Here is a 14,734-nt window from a genome sequence, read left to right on the forward strand (position 1 = left end):
AGAGAGAGAGACATCATGGCTATCAAACGAGCAAATTGCAGTTGGTCAAGGCCACAACCCCACCCCCCACCTTGCCCCTCCATCTCTCCTCCTTAAAAGCTACAGACTCACAAATGGCACATACAAAGGAAAGCTCATTGTAGGACTGGCTCTAGTGGCTGTAATACTGCACCAAGGCTGAATTTGGAGAAAGAGACTTCAGATATCATATACGGGGACCATTAAGCTCTAAATAAAAGCATCCAAAGAGCACCATGTCATGGGACCTTTATTGTTTTAGACTGCTACATAGAAATAAAATTGGATTTCTATGGACTGTTGTAGATGTGCAGTTTCAATAACTCTAGGACCTTATGATAGGTGACACTATGTTTTGGACCTATAAAGGTGTTAAGTAATTGCTCAACTGCTCATGTATCTTTTTCTGTCTGTTCTTTTGTCAGGTGTTGTGAGTGCAGCGCCTCGCTGTCCCACTGGTATTATGAAAAAGATGGGCGGCTTTTCTGCAAGAAGGACTACTGGGCCAAATTTGGGGAGCTGTGCCATGGCTGCAATGACCCGATCACCACCGGCCTTATCATGGTAAGAGGACTCATCCGCTGACTCTCATCTCTCATCAGCTCCCTGGTTCTTTGTTTGCTGGTAAACTTCAAGTTACAGCCTGCAGCTGTGACACTCACAGTATGCACATACATGCAAAGACAAACACACACACACACACACACACACACACACACACACACACACACACACACACACACACACACCTCAGTCCATACCTTTACAGCCTCTGGTTGGTGTGTGCCAACATGCATAGGATTTGTGCCAGACCTGTAACTGACCCTGATGCCTTTAGTTGCTTTGTCAAATTGTCTTACAGACCACGAGTGAAAGCTGTAACTGTTGTGACACAGGAGAGCAGAGAAGTTAATTTGCAGAATAGATGTGGTCAGAGCACCGGAAAGCAATTAAACAATAGAGTGAGCCTCCACTGGTAGTGCTGCTGCATTATAGAAAAGACAAGATACAAGCATCAAAGGAGAGTTTGTTGATTAATGATGGAATCATACACCTCAAGGCTGGAAGAAACTGATTAATACTGTATGTTGGTGTAACAGTATATGTCATAGGGCTCTTTTTCCCTGCCGGCGCAAAGCCAGTAGCAGCACAAATGCAGGTGTAATGCAAGTTACCTTTTTTTGTGCCTGTTCAGTGATCTCCTGGCTCCAAATAAACCCACCCCTGCTGAGGTGATGGAAGAGAAGCAGCTGAGGCCGTGTTAATGATTAGAATAGGCTGTGCAGTTTTAGTGCTCTTTTCAGCCCCAAACAGACCACTTCTTAGTACAACAGCAAGGCCATTTTCAGGGCTTTTAATTTGCAAAGACAAAGACCCACACACACACAAACACACACACATATACACATACCTCTCCAAAATCACACAAGAAACATCCACTTTTCTTCTACTGCACATATTAAAATATTCCTCGAAATACAATTTGAATGCAGGTTAACCTACGATATGTAATTATCTGCACTAGAGGTCTCCATATGGGCCTTTCAATTGAAACACAGACTTTTTTTTACGTGAAGTTGCTTGGAATCATGGGAGTTGTTGTCTTTATTGTTTAACAACCACCATTGACGATGTAATGTATCTGTTCAAAACCCCGACTACTGATTTGATCAATAATTCACTGACTGTTGGTTGTCCTTTGATAGAGGAAGCTGGTTAAAATAAAAAGCTGAGCTCATTCGTTGCACATTTGCATCTTCTTAGACATATTTTCTTCCTGGTCAGCTACAGCAGCCAGCAGCTTCATTAGGTCATGTTTCATGGTCACGATGAACAGAAATCATTCGTGGCTCGGCCTTTCTCTGCAACTCTTGAGTGCGTGCGTGCGTGTGTGTGTGCGTGCATGGTTGTATTCTATCATTTACACTGCCTCCAGACAGCTTGCCATTTGCAGTGCAATCTCAGTAATGAAACTTGTAGGAGACTCTAAAGTGAATTAGGTGGAGAGTGCAGCACCAACTCTCCTCTTATTTCTCCTTCTCTGGTTTAGTGCTGCTTTTACCGTGCAAAGACACTGATCGAACGTATCTGCAGTTTCACTTTAATAAATTTGAGAACCGGCAGCCAACCAGCCTTTAGTTGCCAAGATGGCCAGAACAATTGTATTACCTGGTAGAAATGAAGGTCAGCCTTAAAATCCTGTATTGTTTGGGCTCTACTCAAGTCCTGCACAGTCACTCTGACAACTGCGCAGATTAGCAGGTGAACACGGCCCTACTGGTCTGTTGCCACTGCAGCTGAATAAGCTGCTGTCACAGTTAGTGAAAACACTTCAAGCTCCATGATGGTGGGAGGAATCCGAGTCTGCAGACCAAAATGTAGAACTGATGGTCAGCCAGACAAAAACAATAAACAAGTAAGGTGTTGGATTTCATTACTGCTACCACAGTGATGTCCACCATACAAGCCGAAGAAACCAACAATCCAACGTTTTCAGGTTGGTTCAATTGTGCAAGCAAGTAAGTGGACCTAAAGTGTAGATTGTATTGTTGACTGATGTTTCCAAGCACAAGGATCAACTGTCAAGCTTCAAATAACTTGTCTGTGAAAGTAAAAAGAAAGTGTTACTGTAAACCGTTTACTTAGTTTTTTCAGGGACCACAGTTGCCCTGTGGATGGGGCCATTGTTCTAACTGGCAACGATATCTTAGACTGGACAGTATGAGCATGCTGGCATGTTTGTTTAGGTAAACACAGGTAGGTGTGCGTGCCTGTGTGCGTGCATATGTGTGTGCAGCTTCATCTGCTGCTTCTGCTCCTGTCAGAACCTTCTGCCTTGAGTAAACTGGTAGTATTTCAGCCAGATGATGTTACTCAGTTATTTACTGCCCTTACTGAGACTGATTTATGTGCCGAAGGCTAGTTAACTGATGTTATTGAATTTCCTCTCCTACCAGCCCTCCTTCTCTCTCTCCGTCCATCACACCACATACTTACAGATGAATGTGCAGTGATCTCCATTTCCACGTTCAGTTTAGAGTGGGTCTGCCTTTCTGCTAACTACCCAGGGCTAAGAGCCAGCTGATGGGAGTGGGGCCAGACATCGACCCGGGCCTGTTAGGCATCCAGACGTTGAGAGGAGATTCTGGTTTCACGGTTTCTCCCCCTCGCTGTGTTATCTTTTCCACAACGCTCTGTCATCAGGTTGTTCTCAACACTCCTGTGTGTCTTTAGAGTAGACTTGGGTTTAGTGTTGACTAGCAAGACATTAAGGATTAAATACCATGGCCTTGGGTCAAACCTTCTTTGATTTAAAGCTGGAGTAGATGATGTAAAAGAGTTATAGAGTTATAGTTGTATTTTATAAAGCTTTACTGCAGACACAGGTCCATGTTACACATCATACAGTATAAAAATTATAAAAAAGGAGATTCAAACATAATAATTCTATATTCATCTATAAGATAGACAGTCTATTGCACCAATCTTATCTTAATCTAGAAGTGTATCTATAACAGCTTTCTGACAAGGGCTTCAGCTAAATGGTTCTCTGACTTGTCCAGACGACACGTAAAACTAAACATCAGTAGTCTTAAGAGGTTTAACAGGTTGCAACTCTAGTGGACACAAACAGCTGTCTGGCAGTATGCCACCTAGGGACACTAAGCCTCATTGCATCATTGTATGCTACCTTGAGCCTCTGCATGTTCTTTTGCTTAAAGTTTGACCACAGTTGAGCAGTATATAGCGTTGTAATGCAGGTTCTAAAAAAAGAGCACTTCACAGAGTCAGAGCACATAGAAAGCCTCCTTAGCATGGTAGCTTGAGAATAAATTTTACATTGCTGTCGGTAGAGGTCTTTGTCATCCGTCCAGTCATTGGATATGACATGACCTAAATTTTTCGTTTCCTCACACACAGCCAAAGGACTATCTGACAAATTAAAATTCGGAAAAGTTTTAAAAACAGATTTACTGTCCTCATTGCTTCTAGGTAACTATCATTTTGTGGCTTTTCTTAGCGTTATACTTAATGTCATAGTCAAGGACATACTGAGAACACACCTTTCAGCATCTGCTGCAGCCCAGCACTATATGGACAGAGCAGGAACAGATAGTCTGCATACATATGATGATTAACAGTAGTGTTGCCCACAAGACAGACAGTTTTTAACCTATTTAGCTGATTTGATAATTCATCCATATAAACATTAAATAAAATAGGAAACAAAATACCTCTCCATTACACATAATACAGAATGAAGCAGATATAACATTGTCCCATTTAACCTGAAATGATTGATGGGTATACCAAAACACTAACATTCTCACAAACAATTTAGAGGCACCTCTATCTTAGCATGATTATTTCTATCAAATGCCTTTGACGCATCAATAAAACATAGGAATACAGAAGAATTCAGGCCTGTGTATCTGGACATAATCTCTTTAAAGCATAGATACACAGTTCAGTTCCATGCTGTCTTTTGAACCCAAACTGATTGTCAGAAGTAAGGACATACATCTCAAGCTTTGTTAACCGTATTCTCTCCACTACTTTAGACAAGATACTGGCTAATGCAATAGGTCGGTAATTGTATTTGAAACACTGTTGAGCTTACCAGTCTTTAAGCACTTGCAGTAACATTACAGACATAATAGAATTTGCAGGACACCATGAACAAGACAACCATTAAAGCACATGGAAAGCAAAGGACAGAGCTTATACCTGGCATATTTTAGATGTTCTGCAGTGATGCAGTCCATACCGCAGGCTTTGTGTTCTCCAACATTCTGATGGCATTACAAATATCTGCGGCCCTATCATTTCTGCTGAGAAATCAATACATTCATGATTAATTCTAACTGGGTTACTTTAACACATTTAAAAAGGTAACGGTAGTGCTCACGCCAAAGCTCAGCTATTTTTTTTGACTACTAATACCTTCAACATCATCCGGTAAGGATGTTTTATTGGTATTCATTACTGTGACCTCTTACCAAAAGTCAGTAAGGTTGTTCTGTACCTTACTGGCTAGCGAGTCTGCTCTCATTATGTTTTCATTTTTCCTAATAAAACGGATTGCATACTTAACTCTAGCATTTGTTCGTTTTTCATTACTAGCAATACCGCATTTCTAGGCCTACCTGCCTCTGACCATAGTCTAAAGGCCTCTCTTGCCTCAGCATACTGCTCAGCCACAAACTCATTCCACCCAGGTCTGATGTTAAGTACCTTATATTTACTTTAGTGAAAAGGGTTCACTGGAACATCTACATGGCACAGAGTTTACCAATATGTAGCATATCCTTGCAATTCATATCTGAGCACATTAGGGCCTTATGAGGCAGAGCAATATTAAATAAAGGCTTTCTCTGTGCAGTGATTATCCAGCTACCACCTCTTTACTTAGTTTTGAGCAGTCCAGTTTACTTGAGAAAGTAGCATTATTATATCTGGACAGAAGGGGGACATTCTCAACATCTAGCAGTGCCGCAGTAGATAATGTATGTGGTCAGATGTGGCCAATTTTTAACAAATCTCCACATTTACCAGTGAGGCATGAGAATCAGCTGTGGTCACAATATGATCTAACCAAGACGTTGTGTGCCACGCTTCACTAACGTAGGTAAAGTTTGTGTCAGGCAACAGAGCTTTACTCGATAAGATTCATATAAAATTTTTTATTAAAATTTATTTTTTTAAATTACAAAACTGTTGCAGGTAAGCTGCAAATAAAGATTTGCTATCTGACATGTCAGCATTAAAATGACCCCACATAGACACAAGATGAGCTGTTATCCTCTAAGAATGACTGAATGAAAGCTAACCAGTTCAGAGATTCATCCTCATGCTCATATAATTTCTACGTTGTATAAACCTTTCTTTTCATTAAAATTACACTCTAGCCCTGTGGCCAAGTCAACATTTAGAAGCACCACCTTCACCATTGAGTCATATTTGATATTCCACATAATAGCAACCAGCTATCCTATGGAAATACATGTGTATAGTGTTCAGCTTATCAAGATCTTGTTTTACCAGCCAGGTTTCTTGCAGGCACAGAACGTCACATTCGTCCAGCATTGCATCCACAACCAGTCGTCTTGATCTATCAGTAGCAGTATGTCCTACTCGCAGCCCGCGGGTGTTGTAGGAAACAACATGCAGAGACAAAACATTTATTATGTTTTGTCTCTGCCAGCTGGGCGGCTGGCCTTTATCCCGTCCTTGCCCACAAATGCAACAGGCACCCTAGCATCATTATCGTGCAGCAGCCCCTCATCTGGAGAGCCAGGGGCATCCTCAGGACCAGACGGACCTCTGTCTGCTCCTCTAGGGCGACAAGGCTCTCTGTAACGTTGACAAAAGACCCAGCAGGCCAAAGCTGCGGATTGTACAGCTCTCCCACATCGTTAGCGGCTTCAGAAGGAGCTGAATCTACTCTGTGTCGACTGTATTTTACTACATGTCACTTCCCGACCCAGTACTCTCTGAGAGACTTTGCATCTACACTGAGATCAAACTTTGTAGCAAATACCTTTAACATCTTTGTTTTCACAACCAGTATATCACTACCCACACCAGTCCTGATTATGCCAGTGTTCTTTCTCACATGTCTCTCTGGAGTTTCACAGTGCAAGATGTAGGGCTTCGATGGGCAGGGTTCTCAGGTACCTGCTTCAGTCAGCGCCCATCGTTTACCACCATGCTCCATGAAAGGCTCTGCGTCCGTCCCAGGGCTAAATCTACAGTATGGGCTGGTTGACTGCTGTCGGCCCCGACAGCAACCCCTGGGGACAACCCCCCAGGGGTTGCTGTCAACCATCCATTAACCCCAGAAGGAGTACAAGGGGCAATATATTTGTATAAATTTGTGAGATGATTAACATTAACATGAAATGTAATATCTGAGGTAAAACAGTTAAGGTCCTGGACGCTGTGTCCATCACAACCTACAGAAAGGCATTAACATGAATGCTGAACATATTGGGTGTATATTGCATATATTTGAGAGTTTAAGAGACAAAACTATCATTGGTTTGTGAGTGGACTTGTGAAAAATGCTGAAACCATAACCGTAACCATACAAAGAGAAGGAAATTAGTGGCTAGTTTGGGATTAACTTGAATGAGTGGATAGAAGGCTACGTGTTTAACATTTGTAAAGGCCCGGTAATGGTTAAAAGGTTTGTATGACTAGTTGGAAGGCAAAAATATGAGTTGTTCTGAACAGGAACCCATTATGAAAGAGAGGGAAAAGATGCAATATTGTTTAAATATGGAATATGGAATAATGGCGTACATTGCCAGACATTCTCTCTTAGAAGGCATCCATGTAGCCAAATGTCTGGCTTCATCAGGTCCCATTATTGTTTATTCATGACCAATCATGAAGTTGCTGTTTTGTGTGTTTCCATCATGTTAGTGCTTACAGAAAAGCTCCTACTAGGTGGTTGTGACATGTAAATCAGGCAATGAAATCTGGGGGACTTTCTTTGTTTCTTTTTTCTTTTTTTTTCTGAGATTGCAAAAAGTGCCAATATAGCTGAAAGTGAAATTCAAGACATTTCCCTGAAATCACAAGGGCTTATGATTTTGGACTTTTTGGCATCATATGTTTCCAAATCCAAATCACATGTTCTAAAGGTTACATCATGTCCCAAGTATTGTTTTCTGTTTTGGGATTTGCATTTGGCTCTTTTTGGAACCTTTTGTTGCAAATAATATATGAAAAAACAAAGAAATTACTAAAGAAATGAATCAGCACATCAATGTCCTAAATAACAGACCTGACACGTTTCATGAGTGAGATTAAGTTTGAGTGTTATTGTGAAGTTTTTTTGATATGAAATCCGTGTACACATACTGTACATGTTGCATGTCATTCAGCGGTTCTGTTTTAACTGCTAAAAGATTAACCAGAGCAGTTTAACATCGAGACACAGCCTGTTGTGTTTCTGTGCCTTGAATTTATTCAGACTTTGAGTTGTAAACAAATATTCTCCATATTATTATATATAACATATATTATCAACTCCCACTGGTGTGAGGTAGCTCGGTGGTTGAGTGGGAGTCTATCAGTTGTTTCTATCAACGCCTGACAATTGTTTTGCCTCTAAGTGAAGACAGACAAATACATTTTGTAAGTGTTGGGAAATAATATTGTTAGGTTAAGTTGTCTCTGTTCAGGCTGTGACACATGTTTTTAATAGCAGCAGGATAAGTTGATGATGTGCTCTGCCTCAGTGTAGAAACTTGTTTTGCGTAATAATAAGATAAAGGGACAGTTGTCTTTTCATTTAAACTCCTGAGAGAGGTGAGAGGTCAGGCGCAGAGGGGTGTCCTAATGCAGCTGCCAGGGCCTCAGTGTCTTGCTCATGGGCACTTCAGCTGGATGGCTCAATGCTGTGATGGAGGATTGGTTTTAAGCATTCCATTCAATATCAACACTGAGATTCATAGAGATCATAACCAGACCACTGAGCTTAGCTTATATCTTATTTGAAACTTGTTGATCATTTCCTCTTTCAAGAGGGGAAACTCTGACGAAAGTCACAGCCTCTGCAGGCTGAAATCCCCTGCGGCACGGCTGTGGGCTGCTGGGTGTCTGAGCTCACTGCCAGTAGGTTTGACAAAACCTGTGATATGAAGTCATTGATGCAACTTTTCACTTTTGAAGGTCATAATGTCAACATTGTTGTCTTCAGAGCTTCTTTCCACTGCCTCCATGCAACCAAAAACTCAGTTTTTGCAAAATGCACAAATAATGGTTTAGTTTGTTTCAAAGCAATATTGGCATGCCAGACCAAGTAAACCTGTAGCAGTAACAACTGCGTCTTATTTTGTCTTGCAAATGATACACACAGTGCTGCCTATGAGTAAAGGAATCCCTGTTTAAGTTGGCAAAAAAGAGGAATAAAAAAATCATCTTTTGGAAATTTCACTTGCCTTAATTAAAAAATGAGGAAAAATCCAACCTTTAAGGACACCAATTTTCTTTGTGAATGAATAATGTTACTTACAGGCAATCTGGCAATGCGAGATTAATGTGCTTGAAACAATGCTGTTATGGATTTTTTCACTTTACATGTACAACAAGATAGTGAATTAGATAATAAAGAAAACTGGGCCTCATTCACCAATATTAAAATTTAATTTAATTAAAAGACTTTAACTAAAAGTTCCATCTCTGCAGGGATCCCCCCACAATGCCGTCAGACACTCAGAACAATATCTTCCTAAGTTTTCTTTTAAATATGACCTTGACAAAGTCCGTAAGTGTATGTTGTAGTCATTACGTGCTCTTAAAGGAAAATTCCTGTGCAAAGTGAACCCGGGTGTTAATGACACATGGGTCCCGAGATGTCCATTCTCTGGGATATGTTTTCATACTAATCAAATGTGCCCAGTTTTATCTCGAACCGCTAGTTAGCTTATAACACTGGTATTCAGGACATGGAGGGAGTAAAAATAAATCAATATTTCTATACCACTAACAAGGCTCAAAATAGCACCACACTTTCACTGTAGCATGATGAGGGTCCCTACATGTAAACCAAAGCATTGAGAACTTTGTAAGTGTACAGACAGTTCATTTAAAAGATAGTTTATAAAGACCGTACCGTTCGAGTTAAAAGGCAGGCGCCATCTTGGGTGTTTGGCATTTGACTGATCATGACTGATTTCCCAAGATGGGGCCTGCTTGTATACCGAATGTTACTGTCTTTATAAATTATATTGTTATATTTTTACTACGTCTAAAGTAACATGAAACATATCCCAGAGAACGGTCGACTCAGTACCAGTGTTAACGACCAGGCCAGAATTGTCCTTTAAAAAGCAAAATTGTTTGCAGGTGTGTTCTTAGAATGAATTATCCCAATGTCTTCATTAATTAAAAGCTTGTACCCGTTGCTCTTATTTAGCATAGCTAAACGCTAAGGTTAATTCCCATGAAAAGGCATGATGGCAGGGCCGACGTGTGCACACTAAGAGAAATGTCGGCAAAGATGGTGGATGCCTCGACTCCAAAAGAAAGAAAAACCTAAGTAATTCAGAAGGGGAGGACATCATATTTAGCAGCGTCAGCAGTACATACTAAGCACTAAAACTAAAACCAATGCATGGAATGCAGTTACTCATGCAGTGAACGCTGTAGCCGAGAATGGTGCAGAACTGATAAAGTAGAAAAGAAATGGTTTAATTTGAAATCGGAGAGGACTTTTTTTTTTTCTCAAAACACTCTTGCCGTATAAATAGTGTGATCAATCACTTATCATTGGATGGCAAAGCAAGGCAAGCTGATTTATATATGCCTAGCACAATTCATACACAATGGCAAGTTAAAGTGCTTTACAAATGAGCAGCTTTGCAAAATAAAGAGAAACGGTACATTTTAAAGTAGAACGGAAGAAAACGCAATAGCTACTTGTTTTACGCAAACATGTCAGCTCTAAATTATGCGTGTGAGTGCTCTTGTGTGGGCATAGATTCTGTTTAAATCCCAAGTAAGAAAACACTGGTGGATGCCAAAATCATTGTGAAAAATTGTTCTGAAGAACGTTTGGTGAATGAGGCCCATTGTTTCTCCACATAAGCCTGTTACTGTCACACTGCTAGTTTTTACTGTTTTTTAAATGTGATTGCAGGAATTGGGGCAGCACGGGAAAGGATCAGGAGTGAGAAGTGGGGGTGTGTGATTAAAAAGCCGGGTGGCACGTGTGCTAGAGTGGGCGGGACCAAACAGGAAACGATGAGGTCATTGCAAAAGTGAAGAGGAAGGCAGGGTGGGAGGGGGAGAGCCAGGAGGAGTGACATTGATTCAGAGATGAGCTCAGCTGCAAAGGCGTGGGCTGCTCTCTCTCTCTCTCTCTCTCTCTCTCTCTCTCTCTCTCTCTCTCTCTCTCTCTGTCTCTCTCCTCCCTCCCCCCTGCAGCTCCGTCTCTCTGGCCGGTTTAGCCTATGCCAGTGTTTTGTTGTGACAGCGCCTGCCTCACTAGAATGAACTAGAACAGCGAGGAGAGTCGCCAGCTCTTGCTGATATGGTGGGAGACTTGTTTTTCTGGAGCTTCTGCTGTCTCAGGCTGTGGAAAAGAGATAAGAAGGTGAGGATGTTCACTGCTGCTGCTCTGGGTTAGTGGGTCTCTAATGGGTGATGTACAGTCGCACACGAGCCGGCGAGGAGGCAGGGAAGGAAGTCTTAAGTGGCTGGTTGAGATGGTTTGCCGGTTGCTCCTGCAGAGATTCTCTCCATCTTTATCTCTTTGATTATATATTTCAACTAGATTCTGTATACTGCTGTGTTTTGTATGACATTGTAGATTGGGTTAGTGTATTGCCTAGTAATAACTGATCTGAATTCTTTCTGTACAATGCATTTGAACTGATGGGCCATGGCACACGAGCTATTTATAGAGAGCATTCTTCCTCAGATAAAAGTAGGATTTAAAGTGTGAGTGCACACATTCAGAGAACAACAGTTGTCTTGTTACTACACCGTGTTATTTTTTTATTTACTACTTACCACTCTGTAAACCACACTGGATGCGATACTTAGAAAGAAGAAGCTGAATACATTGCCAGTATTTCTAAAGTGGAGGCCTGTGTACACTGTGATTCTGTACTGTTTGTAGCTGAACGGGGGTTTCCATTCAGACAGCATCAATGTGGCCTACTGTCTTCTCTCTCAGGCTTTCAGTCTAATTTTATTTGACTAAATGATGTCTTCTGTACAATGTCTAAAAGGGAACCAGGATCTTTTTTTCCCACTGGACTTTTGTCAACTCCAATATTCTTGATTGCATTAGTGCAAAATCTTGATCACATTGTGTTCTTATCAGTCAATTTGCGCTTTAGAATTCCCTTTGACACATTTTCACGATTTGACCCAGTTGTATCTCTCTCTGTAGGAAGCATAAGGCACCTACTGCACATGTGGTATTTACTATTTCTTTTTTTTGAACATCAGCATGAGGTCATTACTTAAACTCACCTTTTAAGCTACGTGTTGATTCTGTTAGCTCAGTCACATAAGGACTGTGTTTTTGAGGTTAGCCAATGAAGGAGGTAAAGTTCATTACATCAAACATGAGGTTAAGCAGAGCCAGATCTCCTATAACTTAGCCAGACCCTTCAGGAGCACCCTTGGCAGTGTTGTTATGAGCTCATCGTTCCACATTTAGCCGGAGCAGAGTGAAGTCAGAGGGTTCAACTGGTGTTTATGCGGGACTTGTTCAGGTAAAGAGACCAGAAGGCAAATAGAGGTTCCTGAGGAGCAATTTGGTCCGTAAAATTTGTCCAAAACACAAAGATATCTATCTCACTATTATAGTGGACTATTATTTTAGAGGCTGGAAGAAGTTAGTGTTTTTAAACAATTTATCAAATATCAAGATAATGGATTAATTGACTAATCGATTAATCAACTGATTGTTTTAGCTCAAGTTAGAGATCCTCTCTACAGTCCCTAAACAACAAATGCCCAGCAACAACCTGTCTCACTCGATGTATAACCAAATACATAAACAAACACCACAAGTAATTTAAATAATATAGATGTTAAATGGGTTGTGAAATATTAATATGTTGAATGTTTAATTTTCTGCATGCAGCAATTCCTAATGTCATTGTTACTTTAATGATAATTAGTCCAAAACACCAGGACAGGGATATATTGGATACATCATGGCTAATCATTGTATCTGACATCTACTTCAGTCTGAGGAAAATGTTCAGCTTCTACATGTTATGATTTTATAAAAGATCTCAATCAGCCCCCTGATGCAACAGACATCTGACAATCACCTTGCCTTCATTTCAAGGCACTCTTAGTAAACACTTTGTCTGTGACACTTGGCAGACACACACTTAGCTCCCTTCATTACCAGATATACTCAACAAGGGAAATGTGAACAACCTGAAATGTGTTGAAAAAGTTATGAGGTCAACATTGGAACTAAATGATTCAGTTTGAAACTTGAGAAATAAGAAGAGAAACTAAAAGTAGACGTTGGGACAAGATGTGCTGCCTACGGGAAATACAAATGTGTATTCTTTCTTCAGGTTTACCTTTGAGTCATCTGGTAGCGTGTGAGTCGTTGTCACTTAATAGTTTTCTACTCCAATGTAAACATTTACAGCATTAGGTGCAAACAAATTATATTATCTAGTGAAGTGATTACCCAGACCTCAGCTCAGGAAAAGTCAACATGGTTGACTGATGGCCGGAACGAGTTGTCAAGCATCCCTGACTTACTACCAGCATGTTTATTAGCTTTTTTCGTGTCGCTGAGAGAATTAGACGGCCATAAATTCCTCCAAATGGCTTAAAAGGGTCTGTTCACATTCCACAGCTAACTTGTGTTAAACATGTAAATCATTTAAAACAAATAGAGCTTAAGGACCCTGACACGCCAAGCCGGCAGTCTCTGTGGATGACCATCGCCTGTTGTTTTCTCCGGTGCTTGAGGAGTGACTGCCTCAGCGTTGTCACTCTTTAGATAATAGATTGGGCCTCCAAACCCTGATAGTCTTTTTGAGAGGGATCTAAAGGTCACAGAAACGAGACAAAACTAAAGTCTACTGATGTTTATTTTACAAGCTTTGACTCTTTTATTGTACAATTGTGTAATGTTTTACCTCTTAACCAGCTCTTCATACGTTCAAACGTAGCCTAGTACAACACTGTTTTAATAAATGAAATAACCTATACCATACCCCAAAATTATAAAGCTCCGGCAATAATATTACACTAAATTGCCAAATAATTGTATCAAGTTTAGCATAAGCCAATATTTCCCACTTTGTCTGAACTGCATGAATACTACTTCTGAAACGCACATGTATGCAAAAATAAACCAAAGAAATACCTGCATGTACAAAGGATTGACAGTTCAACATTAAACTTCAATATTCTATAGCCACTTAAACTGTGATTTTTGGCATATATGTTAAAACTCTGTGATGCTACAAGGTTTCTCAGTTCACGTTCCCAATTACACATAACTAGTCTTTACTAACTAGAAATTTATAACCCAGTTTAGTAAATCACCAATTTGACAAATAACTGTTACAACCTCAGTCCAGTTTGTCACTACAAGAGGACACAAGGCTACATAAACCTTGAAATTTCTCTTTCTCTTTCTCTTTCTCTTTCTCTGTCTTTATATCTACACTTTGGACAGGAAGCATGTCCTAAATGTGAGCACAGCAGCTGTCACCTGTCAAGTGTGTGTGTGTGTGCGTGTGCGTGTGCGTGTGCGTGTGCATGCGTGTGTTGACGGGCAAGCATATGTGAGCCAGAGTGTCAGGTTGTGCAGAGCCACACACCCTTTTCATCTCCACCCAGCTGTCATCTCTTCCTGTCTTTCCTATTTGTAGGGCAGCACCTAAGTGACATACACACGTGCACACACACACAAACACACACATGCACTAAGGATACCCAACCCAAGCCCGACGGTACCCGAGAAATTATGGTCTGGTTCGGGTCGGGCTTGGTCACATCAGGCATAAGGCATTAGTTGTAAAATGGTGCTGCGGCTCCTTTAAAAGAGCTCAGTGCATGTGTGTGTGGTAAGTGGACAAAAGAGAGATAGAGAAAGAGGAAGCAGACGTGTAGATGTGTTAAATTTTGGACACCGTGTGTACGGTCAGGAAAGGTTAACACATTGAACATATTCAATTAAACAGATTATTAACTTGGATTGTTGCCC

The 14,734-nt window shown here is 40.8% G+C and overlaps 1 protein-coding gene across 3 annotated transcripts in view; it reads left to right on the top strand.

Annotated features, from left to right (window-relative positions):
- Nucleotides 1-14,734, top strand: part of limk1a (LIM domain kinase 1a) — a 52,913-nt gene that overhangs the window by 24,188 nt on the left and 13,991 nt on the right. For 2 of the 3 annotated variants that reach the window (XM_034864277.1, XM_034864287.1), the window contains one exon: nt 444-582. In XM_034864277.1, coding sequence (XP_034720168.1) covers nt 444-582 — 139 coding nt within the window. Of the gene's footprint in view, nt 1-443; nt 583-10,955; nt 11,126-14,734 lie in introns of those variants that run through there. The other variant, XM_034864298.1, reaches the window with a different exon arrangement.

This window comes from Etheostoma cragini, chromosome 3, assembly GCF_013103735.1.
Source record: "Etheostoma cragini isolate CJK2018 chromosome 3, CSU_Ecrag_1.0, whole genome shotgun sequence".
NCBI lineage: Eukaryota > Metazoa > Chordata > Actinopteri > Perciformes > Percidae > Etheostoma > Etheostoma cragini.